Source organism: Hippocampus bargibanti, linkage group LG02 (genome assembly GCF_051943395.1).
Source record: "Hippocampus bargibanti isolate YZ-2025 linkage group LG02, ASM5194339v1, whole genome shotgun sequence".
Taxonomy (NCBI): Eukaryota; Metazoa; Chordata; class Actinopteri; order Syngnathiformes; family Syngnathidae; genus Hippocampus; species Hippocampus bargibanti.
In genome coordinates this window covers 6,595,489-6,609,375 of record NC_142735.1, presented here as the reverse complement: position 1 = coordinate 6,609,375, position 13,887 = coordinate 6,595,489, and the positions used below count along the sequence as shown (strand labels likewise).

Genomic DNA, 13,887 nt, shown 5'->3' with positions numbered 1-13,887 from the left:
CAAAAAACATTTGTGTGTCCCGATTATACTATACTGTATATATTTGAGCATATGTACCCGATGCATCCCATTAGTAGCACACTCACAAAAAAAGGACATGTCCTGCATCACATAAAGTTCTTAGAAGTCAGCACTTTGTAATCCAAGCAACCAACCAGCCTTTGAGACATCTTTTTGTTGTTTAGTCTGTATTTCAGCGATGGCATTGTGAACAACTGGTGCCAAGAGAAACATTTTAAAACAGAACACGCAAGCTACAATTGTGATGTTTCCGACAAACGTTCATCCATCCCACCTTATGTCAGGTCTCCTGATAAGAACGCCATCTTGTCTTGTATGTAGTTTACTTTTAGATTTCGTTCATGTTCAGTCCATTTTGATTGTTGTTTATCCGACATGCATGTGTGCATGCGTGTTAGTGTACCGTATTTTCCACACTTGGCGCCCAAAAAAAGTCTGCAATTTTCTAAACTCATTCACAAATATATAGAGCACGGTTCCTGAATTTCTTCGGGTTTTGTTTTTTCTTGTTTGGGTGCTGAAAAAGTGCTGGCCTAGGCCTCTGGCAATGTTTTTTCCCTTCCACAAGGGAGCAGCATTTCCCTTTTTTCCATGTTAGTGCTTTCGTCCAGCTTCTGCTGTTGTTCAAGCGCTATAGAAACCAATAGGTATTAATTGCATTGTATTTTGGACAGCCACCCTCATTTCAAGTTCATATAACTCCAGACTCATATATTTTAGGAATTAACTCTTTCTTTCTGATGAAAGAAGAGAGTCTAAGGTTTCTTCCATTGGATTGAATGTTTACATAGTCCTAAAACTCAATACTCTGTGGGTCCTGGAATTTGAGTGACAATGACAAAAACCCTGGCACTGGAGGGGACACATTTCTGCACGTCTGGCAGTGAATGAGTTAAAAGCTCACAGTGCGCCTTAAAATCCGGTGCACCTTGTAGTTGTTTGGTTGTTACGGTAATATGTCGAGGCCAAAACTTCTCCTTGCTGAAGACATGCTTACAATGTTAAAATCGTGCTGTTGGTTCAGTGAACTGTGCCGCTGCTTTATTAACTAGATTTTGTTGCAGCTCTGGAAAAAAAGTAGAGCTGTCGCGTTATTTAAAACGAGAACACAGGTCTTTGTCTCTGTGGCTTCTCTGCTTCCGTTCAACTCAAGAGGCGTTCCTGACCATCTCCGAGAAAATGTAATAACAATTATTTCAACGAAACTACGAAAATTTTAAATAATGCATCAAATCAGAAAATCAAGCGAGAAAATACGGTACTCCGTTCTGTTGGTATTTCCTGCAATGTATCTCGAACAGAACAATAGATGTCTGTAAAATGTAGGAGACTGGACTGTTTCAAAAGTGTTTGTTATTTATTCCTTTGTTGTGTGTTCAAAAACAAGGAAATGACTAAACGAATTCTGTAGGTGGGCTGTATAATTTATTTTGTCATTTATTTATACGTTTTTATACATTCTGTTTGAGGCATTGTTTTCAATTTTCAGAGGTTTTTTTTTTAATAAACGGTAATTTACTGGTACGTTTTTTTTGTAGGCCAGCCTTGAACGCCTATCGCGTTGAACGGAAGAAGAGAAGGCTCTGTATCTATGGAGCGGATGCATTGTAGGTTACATGTTATAATCCAGTGTGTCCAATATGTGAAAAAAAAACGAAGATATGCGCCTTTTAGAGTGGAAAACATAGTATGTGTGCCTGGTAGGAAATGGCTCGAGCGCATAAAGTTGGCTGCTTGAAAAGTAGCTCTTCAGTGAAAAATGGTCGGGTCTCGTGAACTAAGGGTTGACTCCTCTAAAGCATTAATCAGACTTGTGGGCTTGAGAAAGGAGGGTGAATTTGGTGACATTTAAACGACAACCGACACCATTTTTTTGTTTCCTGACATCAGAAAAACATTTTATAGCATCTAAAATACCCAAAACACGCAGAGTGGTGTTTTTAGTCAAATGCAAAACGCCAATAAAAACGAGTTAAAGTGTCCCAAAACTACAGTAAAATCTCGTTATATCGATATTCAAAGGAGTCCGAAAAATATCGATATAACCGGGACTATCGATATATCCGACCCTGTTTGCATGTAATTTTCTCCGTGCGTGCATAGAAATAGTATCGATATAACCGGGACTATCGATATATCCGATATCGATATAACGAGACTTTACTGTACTTCAAAATGACCCCGGAAAAAAGGCGCGTTTCAGAAGGTCCCCGCCCCCTTGTTCGTGACATCACACCAGGACGTCTTGCCGTGCTCTAGAATCAAAACAATGGCTTCAGATTCGGAGAAGATGCTTTCTTGTTACTCATATGATTCAAGTAGTTCTGAAGAGGAAAGCATAAACGTTTGCAATCGATTAAAGGAGTGCTCAAATATCAATTCGAGCCGTCAATGACAGCAATGTAGCGTCCCAGAAAATGCACAAGATGGCGCTCAAGCTCCGTTGGAAATGGGCTGATTTGTCTGCTGGGAATTTGTGTCAGCGAATATCAAATAGTAGTCTTGGTGCAACACACGATTCCCCATCGCGTTATTTATGTGTTTATCTTCTAATTTCGCCGTCAACACGGCTCAACACGAAGTTTTCAGACCAAACAAAGTACTGCAAAATGCATAGTGTGTCGCTTTCTCGGTCAGGGGCGTTCCTTCCGTGACGTCACGCCAGGCATCGTCATCAACTCAAAAACAAGACTTCCTGAACATTCAGCGCGAGTCTTAAAACGTAAAATATAGCTATATGCCGTGGAATCTTTGTAAAATACGCTCAGTAGAAGTCATTTGAAGTGTTTTTACAAATTATGGACACAATTTGTCCGGGGGCGTCGGTTGTCCTTTAAACTGCTTGACTCAACTTGAAATACCTTCAATAATACCCATGCGCGGGCTTGTAAAAAATATAAATATACATTTAAGATCAGGAGACGGTCTTGTGCAAAGATGAGCAATGTTAATGAGGGAATGTGGAGTGATCGTCGCCGAAATATGTCTGCCGAAACTTCAGCTAATATATTTTTAATCACAGAAACCCAAATGAGTTTAAAGGGTTAATGTAATTTTGATTAGTTGGTCAGAATATTATTTCTGTGTAGGCTCTCAGTCATACAGGAATGGTCTATCAATGAAAAGGTTCCTTCAGACGTCATCCGTAGTTCTTTGAAGGTGTCCAACGTTTCGCTCCTCATCCGAAGAGCTTCGTCAACGAACTAAAGTTTTGCTTGTGACTGTGGCCCTAATATATATATATATATATATATATATATATATATATATATATATATATATATATATATATATATATATATATTGACAGACGTGGCAGTGCCAGACTTCCGCTCTGATAGGTCCCTGCTCCAAGGTTGGGGGGAGCAGTGGACTACTCCCTGAAGCTAATCTGATTACTTCTTTTGGCAATAAGTGCCAGGCATAGAACGTTAGAGGTAATCAAACAGAATAAAAGAAATAATCAGATTATCTTCAGGGAGTAGTCTATTGCCCCCTCCCCCAACTTTAGAGCAGGGACCTATCAGAGCACGGCCACTTCTGTCCATTAGAGATATATATAGTTACCAGCACAACTTTAGTTCGCTGACGAAGCTCTTTGGATGAGGAGCGAAACGTCCGACACCTTCAAAGAAGTAGAGATGACGGCTGAAAAACCTTTTGATTGTGAGAAAAATATTTATGCCAGCGATTGTTCAGTGGCAAGCAGAAAAATGAAGTGCCCTTCCACAAATACAAATAATCTGTGTCACCAACTATTGCCAGTTATGCAACACAACAGATTTGTGTCAATTAGCATGCCCAGATATACAAAACATGTTTTAAGAGATGAGGTCATATTTTTTTTTTCAAAAAACCTTTTTGGATGGATGTGCCTTTGCTTAATTATAAAATATTATTAATTAAGATCGGGAGACACGGGCCGAAGGAACTTGGCCTAAAGTTCAGTACTCAGGGCAGCAAAGATCAAGACTGTAACAGAGACACTAAACATATGTGAAGTCTATAAAATGTCAGCTGTTCAAACTCCTGTTAAAAATACAGGATTCTTGATGCAGGTTAAAATGCCATATGGTGCAGTCGGTCACGTGTGTGAACATTCGCTCAACCAGGCCACCGTGGAGAAAAGCTCCATGGACAAGGAAGGGAAGTCCAAATGGGGCCCTCCAAAAAGGCACGAGGAAACGCACGGACTGGCCTGCATGGCTCAGTACGTCTCCGGAATGTTAAAATTGAAGTCCGACTTGCCCTCAGGTGGATTAGCGTTGACGGGCGGCCCGGGCCGGCCCATCATCATTTGTTCGTCAAAGTCGAAAATGTCGTCCCAGTTCAAAACCTGGCCCTGGGCGGGCGGACGCACGCCCTCCTGACCGCGAGCAACTTGCCGCGTGCCGCCGTCCTCGCCGATGAACGACCCGTCTCTGCTCCACGAGTTGGCTTTCATCTGTATCGACTTACAGGGCAGAAGACGGTAAATGTTGTCCTCGCCGTCCTTGGCCTTCTTCCCGCTAGGGTCCACGTTATGGGCTTGCTTGCAGTGGTTGGAGAGCAGTTGGTAGTTGAGGAAGGTGTCCTGGCACACCAGGCACTGGTAGCGCCGCTCGCCCGTGTGCTGAATTTCGTGCTTAGTCCTGTACTCGGCCAGGGCGAAGACTTTGTCACAGTAGCGGCACGGGTACTTCCTTTCCCACGAGTGCGTGTTGAAGTGGCGGCGGAGGCTCGTCCGACACACGTAAGGACGCTTGCACACGGTGCACACGTAGAAAGTCTTGCCGTCCATGATCAGCTCATAGTGGTCCTCGGGCTCGGACTTTGACTTTTTCTTGTTAGGTGAGGGTTTGAGATTCTCAGGGATTTGCGGGATGGATCTCTTCCCTTTGTTGGGCTTGGAGCCGCCCTCCCCGGGATCTTCCTTCACGGGTACAATATCATAGGTGTTCTCTCCTATATTTGCGTAGATTTTACAATCTGGGGAAATGGCATCGATTTCTGTGGCTGCATTGAGAGTGACCGTCTTTTTCGCTGCCGTGGTGGGTTTGACGACTTTTTTTGGACTGGGAGGGCTGTCAGAGATGTCCAGCAGCCTAATTTTGAAATCGCCTTGCTGCGGGGAAGTGCAAATTTGCTTTTTGTGGACACCTAGTATGTCATTGTTTTCCATCATGTTGCCATTTGCAGACGATTGAGAGGCACCGGGCAGCTCGGGGGTTGAGCCGCTGGTCTGAACCGGCCTAGGGGGAGTACTTGCGGAGGAAATTCTGTTGGGGGAATGCAGGTTATTAGAGCTGCTGTCGGGACTACGCAAAGGGCTTCTGTCGGGAAGCTTTATTTCTTGCGTCTCTGCGGGCGCTGCTTCTTTGAATATTTCATTTGCGCATTTTTTGCTTTCCACCTTTTTAATCTGATCTGAATCCACAGCATCGACGTCAACGACATCTCCTGAAGTTTCCTGATTGGCAGCCCGTGATTTGGTGTCTGACTCCGAAATGAACATAACGTCGTCGTCATCATCATCATCCAAGTCTGCGCCTTGATCCGTGACGTTGCTTGACTGCTTGAACTCCTCAGCAGATATGGAATACGACTCGGAGATGGTGGCTATATTTATTCCTGACGATGTTGGGCTTTCGACGTTTTCCTCCTTTGACCACCCAGGCAGCCCTTTGACGTTGGACAGCGGTGTGGCCAAGTTCGCCAGGAACTTCACCCCGAGCGTCTGCCCGGCACTCATGAGCTCCTGCAGCAAATCCGAGCGAATTCGTACTATCTTGGAGCTGTAAATATAATTGATGATGTGCTCGAAGATCTCCGCTCGAAGAAAGTTGAGTTCAATGACTTGATTGGCGACGACAAAGAGCTGGTGGAAATATGTACTTGATGCCGACAGGATGGCTTTGTGGGCGCGGAACTTCTTGTCTTGCACAATAATAGTAACATCGCAAAATAATCCAGTATTGCGCTGCTCATTCAGCAACTTCAACAATATGGCCGAATATTGCGTGTGTGTCGTCGTGATCAGCTTTAGAGTCGGCATGTCTGCAAAGGGAAAACAAGAACAATTGTGAATTGGAGGAGACCCCCCCTACCCCCAACTACAAAAAAATTGGGGCAGCGATTTGAATGTTTAATCCTCTTCACATATAAATAATAATAATAATAATAATAAAAATAATAATCATATCATCATCATACATTTTATCAGAATCAGAATCATCTTTATTGCCAAGTATATTATTATTATTGTTATTATTATTCATATGAGTAGGACCGTCTATTTTCTTTAGCTATAGTGTTCTTGTGTCGGCCCCAAGCCCGGATAAATACAGAGGGTTGTGTCAGGAAGGGCATCCGACGTAAAAGTTTGGCCAAAACAAACATGCGGATCAAACCTCTAAAGATGGAGGACACTGATTTGCTGTGGCGACCCCTTGAAGGGAAAAGACGAAAGGAAAAGAAGATAGTGTGACTGGATGATAAAGCATATTAAAGGACTTTGAAGTCCTGTTTATGTTGAAATGTAGGGAAAGAGACGCCCATTTCACGGTAAGATCAGAGCATTGTCATCAAATGGTGAGTATAGTTTTGCTTTTTGAATGCCGCTGTGCCGATGACCATTATGTGTTTGGGAGCCTTTTCTTGAGCATTTTCATTTTATTATTAAGTTCATCGAGTTTCTTGTTCTGTAGCCACAATGGGACACAAGCCAGTGTCTTCTTGTGCCGGTCCCAAGCTCGGATACACAGGGTTGTGTCAGGAAGGGCATCCGACGTAAAAGCGTGGCCAAAACAAACATGCGAATCAAACCTCTGAAAATGGAGGACATTGATTCCCTGTGGCGCGACCCCTTGAAGGGAAAAGCCGAAAGGAAAAGAAGTTCCCAGGTACTTCAGCACTTGTCTCATATTTGTCAGAGGCTGTAGCAAAGTCAGCCCTACAAAGGTAAAAAAAAAATATTCCCCTTGATGTTTGGATGCAGTCAAACAATATTTTCACGTTGAATGAATGTTTTATTTTTTTTAATGGATTTCAATAAGACTCCCATGTCTGATGATTGGCATTTCCTTGATTTGACGCCATCAATAAGTCAACAATAAAACTATTCTTTGCATTCATTTCCTGCTTACATGCTGCTGTGTTGTAAGACTTGACAGGAGAGGACACATTACTCAGTGATTAAGTCCAGATGCGTAAAAAATACAGTCCTGCATGTACAAGTAATAGCATAACACTTGTGTTTCTCGCTATACATGTATTACACTTTATTAGTATTTATAGTACACATAGTCACTATTACACCCTTCCGTTTGGTAAAAGAGAGCCATTCATGTAGTCGCGGTGTGATACATGACATCGAAATAATTACAAATAAATATGTGCTGAAACTACAGTTCTGGCTCGCCTTTCCACTTTCACATGACAGGGTTTTACCCTGGTCAGCTGGATGTCATTGGTTGAGAAACTCGGTATGAGGGCGGTTATTATGTTAATTCATTGGAGTGTTTCAAAACAGTGTACATTTTTAGAAACAACCAAGTATCTACAGATTTACTTGTGGCTTTTTTATTAAATATTTGATGGGTAGGCACCCACTACATGCACCGAAATATTGTAATTAAACAGTCAAATTTCTTGGAATATGTCAAGAACACCAGTCGTATTTTGAGAATTCCTCAGTGGCTTTTCAATTGTTTTCTATTTACCTTGATCGAGCAGTAATGCCACTAATACATTGAACCAACATATATATATATATATATATATATATATATATATATATATATATATATATATATATATATATATATATATATATATATATATATATATATATAGTTGTGTTTTGGGACGACAAATGTGAAGTGAAATTGTTGTATCATTTTTTTACGTTTACCAAATGTTAAAACATTGCAAGCAACCCCCCTCCTGTCATAAACTCACATTGATAGTGAGAAGTGACGTTTGCTAGTTTTCCCAGAGCCAAGAGTACAGTATATGCAGTTAATTTGACTAAAAAACTTAAAATCTTTAAGTGTCGCAGAGAGGCTAGGGCTCCAACTTTGACTTGTCTTCGTGCTAAAAATGTGATAATGCTGTTTTCTCATCCTATTATGAACAATGGGAGAGAAAAAGGGCCTAAATTATGACAGATCGCTAACGCATATCCATGCAGAAATGCACAACAGTTGGTACTTTCGACTGGGAAGTGTAACCAGACGACAAAATGAATGCTAAAAAAAGATCAGTTTACCTGCACCTTGTGCGTTTTCCGCCCGCATTTAGAAAATAGCGTTCGTCGCTAATGCGTTAGCCGCTTGGCTACACAATGGCAAAGAGCAGAGGGGTTTCACCTGCCAAACGAGAAGAGCGCCGCCGTCTCGTGATTGTCACAACAGCCACGAGGAGTCGCCACTGCGTGACGTTAAAACGTTCATTTCGGATTTGTATTTGAATTGTACACGCATTAACATATCTTTAAAACAAGATATAAAATCGTGCAGAAGTTTTCGGGTATGAAATAACTTCCGGGTTGTCTATGCTGCCTTCAAAAAGACAAGTGACGAAAGTGCCGATACACGTAAAACGATTAACTTTTTCCCAAAGTACAGTAGTTGCAGTACTTCCACAATTGGTTGGAAGTAACAACCCTTGTGTTTATGTAGCACCATTACTATATGTATGAAATAATTTGTGAATTGTGCATTTAGATGTACAGTATATTAAAGTGGTTGGTTCGCTTAACATACTGAGCATTTTGCATTGGTTTGAGCTGTGTCACAGTCCCCGAGACATAGACATAGACACGTAAATACTGCGCCTACATTGAATACTACGTTGATTTAGCCGCCATATTGGAAGAGAACAACTACGTACAGCGGAAGTAAATTGTATGCACGCCATTTTTCGAATGTCAGTACGTATGTATTTGAGTTACATAGAGTAGTGGGTCAAAACAACACACGTTACTCTAAAGTTGACATGAGTGTCACAACTATCCAAAGGACACATTGAAACTCCCAACAAAAAACATTCAAACACCTGTATAGTATTTAAAGTCACAATGTTAAGAGTTTTATTGTTCATTTTGGTCCCGTTTACCGCATGTATTACATATTCGTCTGAAACGGGAATAAAATACTTTATGCACCTTACAAATAGGTCCTTGAATTAGCGAGCCCGCGACCCTTGATCCCAGGATAATCGACGAATGAAATGAAATCAACGCGGATGGTTTGCAAACGAAACTGACACATACAATATGGCGAAGGCGCAAACGTATGACTTGACGTAGAGTATTGGCGAGTTTGATGACGATACGCTTGAGAACAGAACTCAGGACGGTGGAGGAGGAAACGGAAGTGCACAGACTATCGGTTGTTGTCGTGCGATAGTCTGCAGTGGATTGTCTTTGCATAATGAGTTTTGGTATAGTTTGAGTCCACCTCTACTTTGATTTTTTTCTGACATTCATTTGTTTCAGTCATGCCACAGTTTAGCCGTTCGGCATCTAGGAGCCCCCGGCGCGTTCGAAATCGCTCTCCGTCCCACAGCCGTGAGAGGAGCACATCTCCAACCAGCTTCGGACCTAAACTACCGAGGCCTCGTGACAGGGAGCGCGAGCGAGAGGAACGAGAACACCGTCTCAGGGAAGCGAGGACCATCAAGCGGTTCCGAATCGGAAGCCCTCGACGCAGTCGGTCACGATCCCGAGAACGGTACTCGGGTGGGGGCCAAAATCACAACCGCTGGTCGGAACAGAGAGACGCTTTGTGGAGGCACGGTGGCTCTCGAGACGATTTTTACCACGACCAGGCGAGAGACGATGCTCATAGGCAGAGACAAGAAGAACTCATGGCAAGGTATAACCGTCCATAGTAATTTGCTATCCCGTTTAGCACTAGCTGTCTACACTAAATACGAAAGCTTGTGGGTCAACCGCTACGTTGTGTTAGCATCAATGTTGTAGTTGTGTTTGTGATATATGCTTGTGTGACATAGGCGGCTGAAGGAGCGAGAGCGCATCGGTGAGCAAGGTTGCCCCGAAGTGTGGGGATATTCACCGAGGGTGAAAGAAGAAGAGTAAGCCAAACACAAATCACCTTCTTTCTGCAATGTTTTTTTTCTCATTTAATTAATGTCACGTAATGTTTAAAATACATTTCGTTTTGTTTCTCTACCAGCTCTGATGAATTCACGCCTGTGGAAGATGACGGTAAACATGTCAGCTCGGCATCTAACTCAGAAGGTATGCGTGTGTGTGTGTGTGTGTGTGTGTGTGTGTGTGTGTGTGTGTGTGTGTGTGTGTGTGTGTGTGTGTGTGTGTGTCGCACGCACACACAAACACACAAATTAAAATGAAGAAGTTAAGTGTATTGTGTATTTAGTTGTTTGGATCTAAGTCCAAGAGGCACATACGTTTCTTATTCTACAAATTCCCACTGGTCCGTGTACGAAATCTGGAGAAAGTAAAGCACCATCAATACTTTCTGGGTGTACAGTAGTGCAGAGTGTGTTGATGAATTGCCACCATAGGTTAGAATCAATGCTTTGCTGTCCATGGGCACTTGTCTACGCGTCACAGTTTGGACTTGCTCACCATTGACCACTAAATAACTCCAGTTGGGTCAAAAAGGGCATAATAAACATGGGTTCATTAGCATGTTAAATTCTGTAAAGGTCTAAACAGCATTAAAAATGTGTTATTATAATATAACAATATTATGTTATTTTTGATGAAAGCATGTCCCACCATACGGCACTTAAGAACTGGTTTAAATACTGAAAGAAAAAGACAGAATAATTTCTTCCTTTAACAATTTTGTTTTGGTCCTTTTATAGATGAAAAGAGGAAGAAAAAGAAGAAGTCGAAGAAGAAAAAGCACAAGAAGCAGTCAGACAGTGGCATGGAGTCCGACGCGGATGGTAACATTTAAATGCATTATTTGAAGCAGATTTACATTGGACAGGAAGCTACAGGTTGTTGTTTACTTTCATACTTGGCTTGTAGCAGATGTGTGCACATTTTGACCATGACGTCTCTGATCCACTGGTGAAAGGACACTGATTCTTTCTGGTCATTTAGAATTGCTAGAATATGGCTGTGGTTGAGCGATTGTCTTTGTCTTGTGTTTTTTCTTTTATATTGCCATATTTAGTCATTTTATCTTTACTGTTCTGGAAAACATTTTTGTGCAACTGTTGTGAAAGTGCAATATCATCAACGATATATATATTTTTTCAGAGGATGGAGGAAAGAAAAAGAAGAGTAGGAAAAAGAAGAGCAAGAAGTATGTGTTATGAAAACTTTCATTTGTCCTCTCCAAAGAAATATACTGAAACAAGACTACATTTGATCTCAGGTCCAAGAAATCCAAGAAGAAGAAGGTGAAAAAGAGCCGCAAGTCATCAAGTGACTCCAGTAGTAGCGAGTCTGACGAAGAGGATGCTGGCGAGGTGACGTGGGTTGAGAAAGGCTCCGCCGAAGATAATCTGGTGGGACCCGAAGCACCGCTCACACTCCTCTCTCAGGACGAGAGACCTTTAGAGTAAGTTTGTCGTAGAGAAAGAATAGTCAGCGTAAGTTCTTTTTGCCAAGGGATACTATTGCCAGAGGGCAGATCATTTGCGTCACATCAAATACAGTGATACCTCGGCTTATGAACGCTTTATGTAACGAACGTTTTGCCTTACGAACATTAAATTATTGGCATACGAACTAGTTTTCTGGAAACACGGAGCGCCACAATGGCTGGCGGACTAGTTTTCGGCAGAAGAACACGGCCGAACAGCGCCTCCTTGGCTGCCGGACTACTTTTCCACACACCCTTTCTCTGAGTGCAGCCGTGGTTTGTTATCAAGGATACATTTGCTAATATGGGACCGAAAAAGACCCCACCACTGGCTAGTGTTCAGCCGAAGAGGACACAAAACAAAATTACGGTCGAGCAGAAGAAGATCATCGAGAAACACGAACGAGGTGTGCGTTTGTGTGACTTAGCGTCCCAGTACCAGTATGCTAAGTCGACCATTGCTATGTGTGGCGAAGGGTGTTTCTGTGTTGTCTAAGCAACGGTCTGTGACAATAGAAGTGGTTGAAAAATTTCTCTTGATTTGGATTAACGAAAAGCAGCTAGCAGGGGACCGTGTGAATGGAGTTATTATCCCCGAGAAAGCACGGCAACTTCCTCTGATATCATCAAGAGGCAACTAAATCGACGATCATCACAAAAGTAAATAAAATGACTTAATTTTACAGTCGTTTATTTCTTTAACTACAATACAATAGCACATTTATTATACATAAAATAAGGTATATTTTGTGTAGTTTTAAGGCTTATTTATTAGAAAATTATGGAAAATTACCTGGAAACGGATTATTCTCATTTTTATTTGATTCCTATGGGAAATGAATATTTGAAAGACACACTTTTCGCCTTACACACACTTTCTGGGAACCAATTAAGTTCGTAAGATGAGTTGTCACTAATACAACATTCTACATGTGCAGCTCCATGCTAAGAAACAAAATTAGGATCTCACATATACAAGCGTTGTATCCTTTTTTTGTTACAGTTTCGGTCACGCTCTGCTGCCGGGTGAAGGTGCAGCCATGGCGGAATACGTGAAAGCTGGAAAACGTATTCCAAGAAGAGGAGAAATTGGGTTGACGAGCAATGAGATTGCAGACTTTGAAAAGTCTGGCTACGTCATGAGCGGCAGCAGGTATAGAGTTGGTCATCTTGCGTCTTCATATCCATGTTCAGTGCTGCACGGAGACACTCATTTGGTATGAATGTCACCCTCTACAGACATCGTCGCATGGAGGCTGTGCGTCTGCGTAAGGAAAACCAGATCTATAGTGCAGATGAGAAGAGAGCGTTGGCTTCCTTCAATCAGGAAGAAAGACGGAAAAGAGAGAGCAAGATCCTGTCCAGCTTCAAAGAGATGGTCTATAGGAAGACCAAAGGGAAAGAGGATAAGCCATGAGACAGCTATTTTGTCCCCCTTTATAAACTATTATGTAAATACCCTCTTTTTTTGTAAGACCGGGCAATTATTTACTTTCATTTACTCTTTGTAGTGTTGCCAATGTCTTAGTAAAAGGATTTTTTGCAACTACCGGAATTGAGATATTTGGGGATTTTTTTTTCTGTTCATCACACTCGATCGAGCTGATCATTTAGTCGTTGATTATAAATTCGTCAAAGAATAGGCCTTGTACATTTCACACATCTTACCCACACATTTGTAGTACAAGCAGGAAGGAACAAAGGTAAAAAGCTATTTTAGAATTACGTAGAAATTTTCTATTAATGATTGTCCCATCTGATCACAATGATTGGCAAAAAAATAAAATAAAGGCGATAGAAGACTAGGATTAAGTACACAAAAGCAAAGCAACTACAAAAAAAATCGCATTATCTAAAATTAAATGTTGCCTTTTGCTTACTTATTTCCGCAGTATTGTGCATGTTTATTGTATTCTAAATATGAAGTTCTCAGTTAGAGAATGTGAATGACATGTGCATGTTCATATGAAATCAACCCCAGCCCCTCAGAAAATATGAAGTCACGACAACCATCTTTTTTTAATTCACCTCAATCACTCATTAAAAATGTCATCTATAAAATCTTTTGTGCCATGGTATATTACAACTGGAATTGAGAAGCTTTCATAAACGTTTTTTTACTACATCTAGTGGCATACATGGGAAATTATAAACCGATTGAAGGGCATCAATTACTTCCAGATTTTCATTATTCACAGCAAAGGTCGTCCAGGGAAGACTAAGTCATTTGTATATAAAGACAACTCTTTCTGTGCTCGACTGGTTAATGGGTCGCCCTCACAGTGCAAAGGTGCAGAAT

At 41.5% G+C, this 13,887-nt stretch overlaps 2 protein-coding genes across 4 annotated transcripts; one reads left to right on the top strand and one right to left on the bottom strand.

Annotated features, from left to right (window-relative positions):
* Positions 1-3,347: 3,347 nt before the first annotated feature.
* On the bottom strand, positions 3,348-8,516 carry zbtb33 (zinc finger and BTB domain containing 33). 3 transcript variants are annotated; one of them, XM_089016750.1, is made up of 2 exons: positions 8,270-8,516; positions 3,348-6,057 (listed from the first exon to the last, which is right to left on the bottom strand). In XM_089016750.1, the coding sequence occupies exons 1-2, from the start codon at positions 8,295-8,297 to the stop codon at positions 4,229-4,231; spliced, it is 1,857 nt and encodes a 618-aa protein (XP_088872876.1). In that variant the 5' UTR covers positions 8,298-8,516; the 3' UTR covers positions 3,348-4,228. The 3 variants fall into 3 exon arrangements, with proteins under 3 accessions (XP_088872876.1, XP_088872887.1, XP_088872897.1); XM_089016761.1 differs by having other exon boundaries at positions 8,276-8,516; XM_089016771.1 differs by having other exon boundaries at positions 8,370-8,516.
* Positions 8,517-9,364: 848 nt separating this feature from the next.
* nkap (NFKB activating protein) lies at positions 9,365-13,137 on the top strand. The gene is made up of 8 exons (XM_089022302.1): positions 9,365-9,878; positions 10,018-10,098; positions 10,200-10,264; positions 10,858-10,941; positions 11,261-11,306; positions 11,379-11,564; positions 12,592-12,741; positions 12,828-13,137. The coding sequence occupies exons 1-8, from the start codon at positions 9,502-9,504 to the stop codon at positions 13,003-13,005; spliced, it is 1,167 nt and encodes a 388-aa protein (XP_088878428.1). The 5' UTR covers positions 9,365-9,501; the 3' UTR covers positions 13,006-13,137.
* The last annotated feature ends 750 nt before the right edge of the window (positions 13,138-13,887 follow it).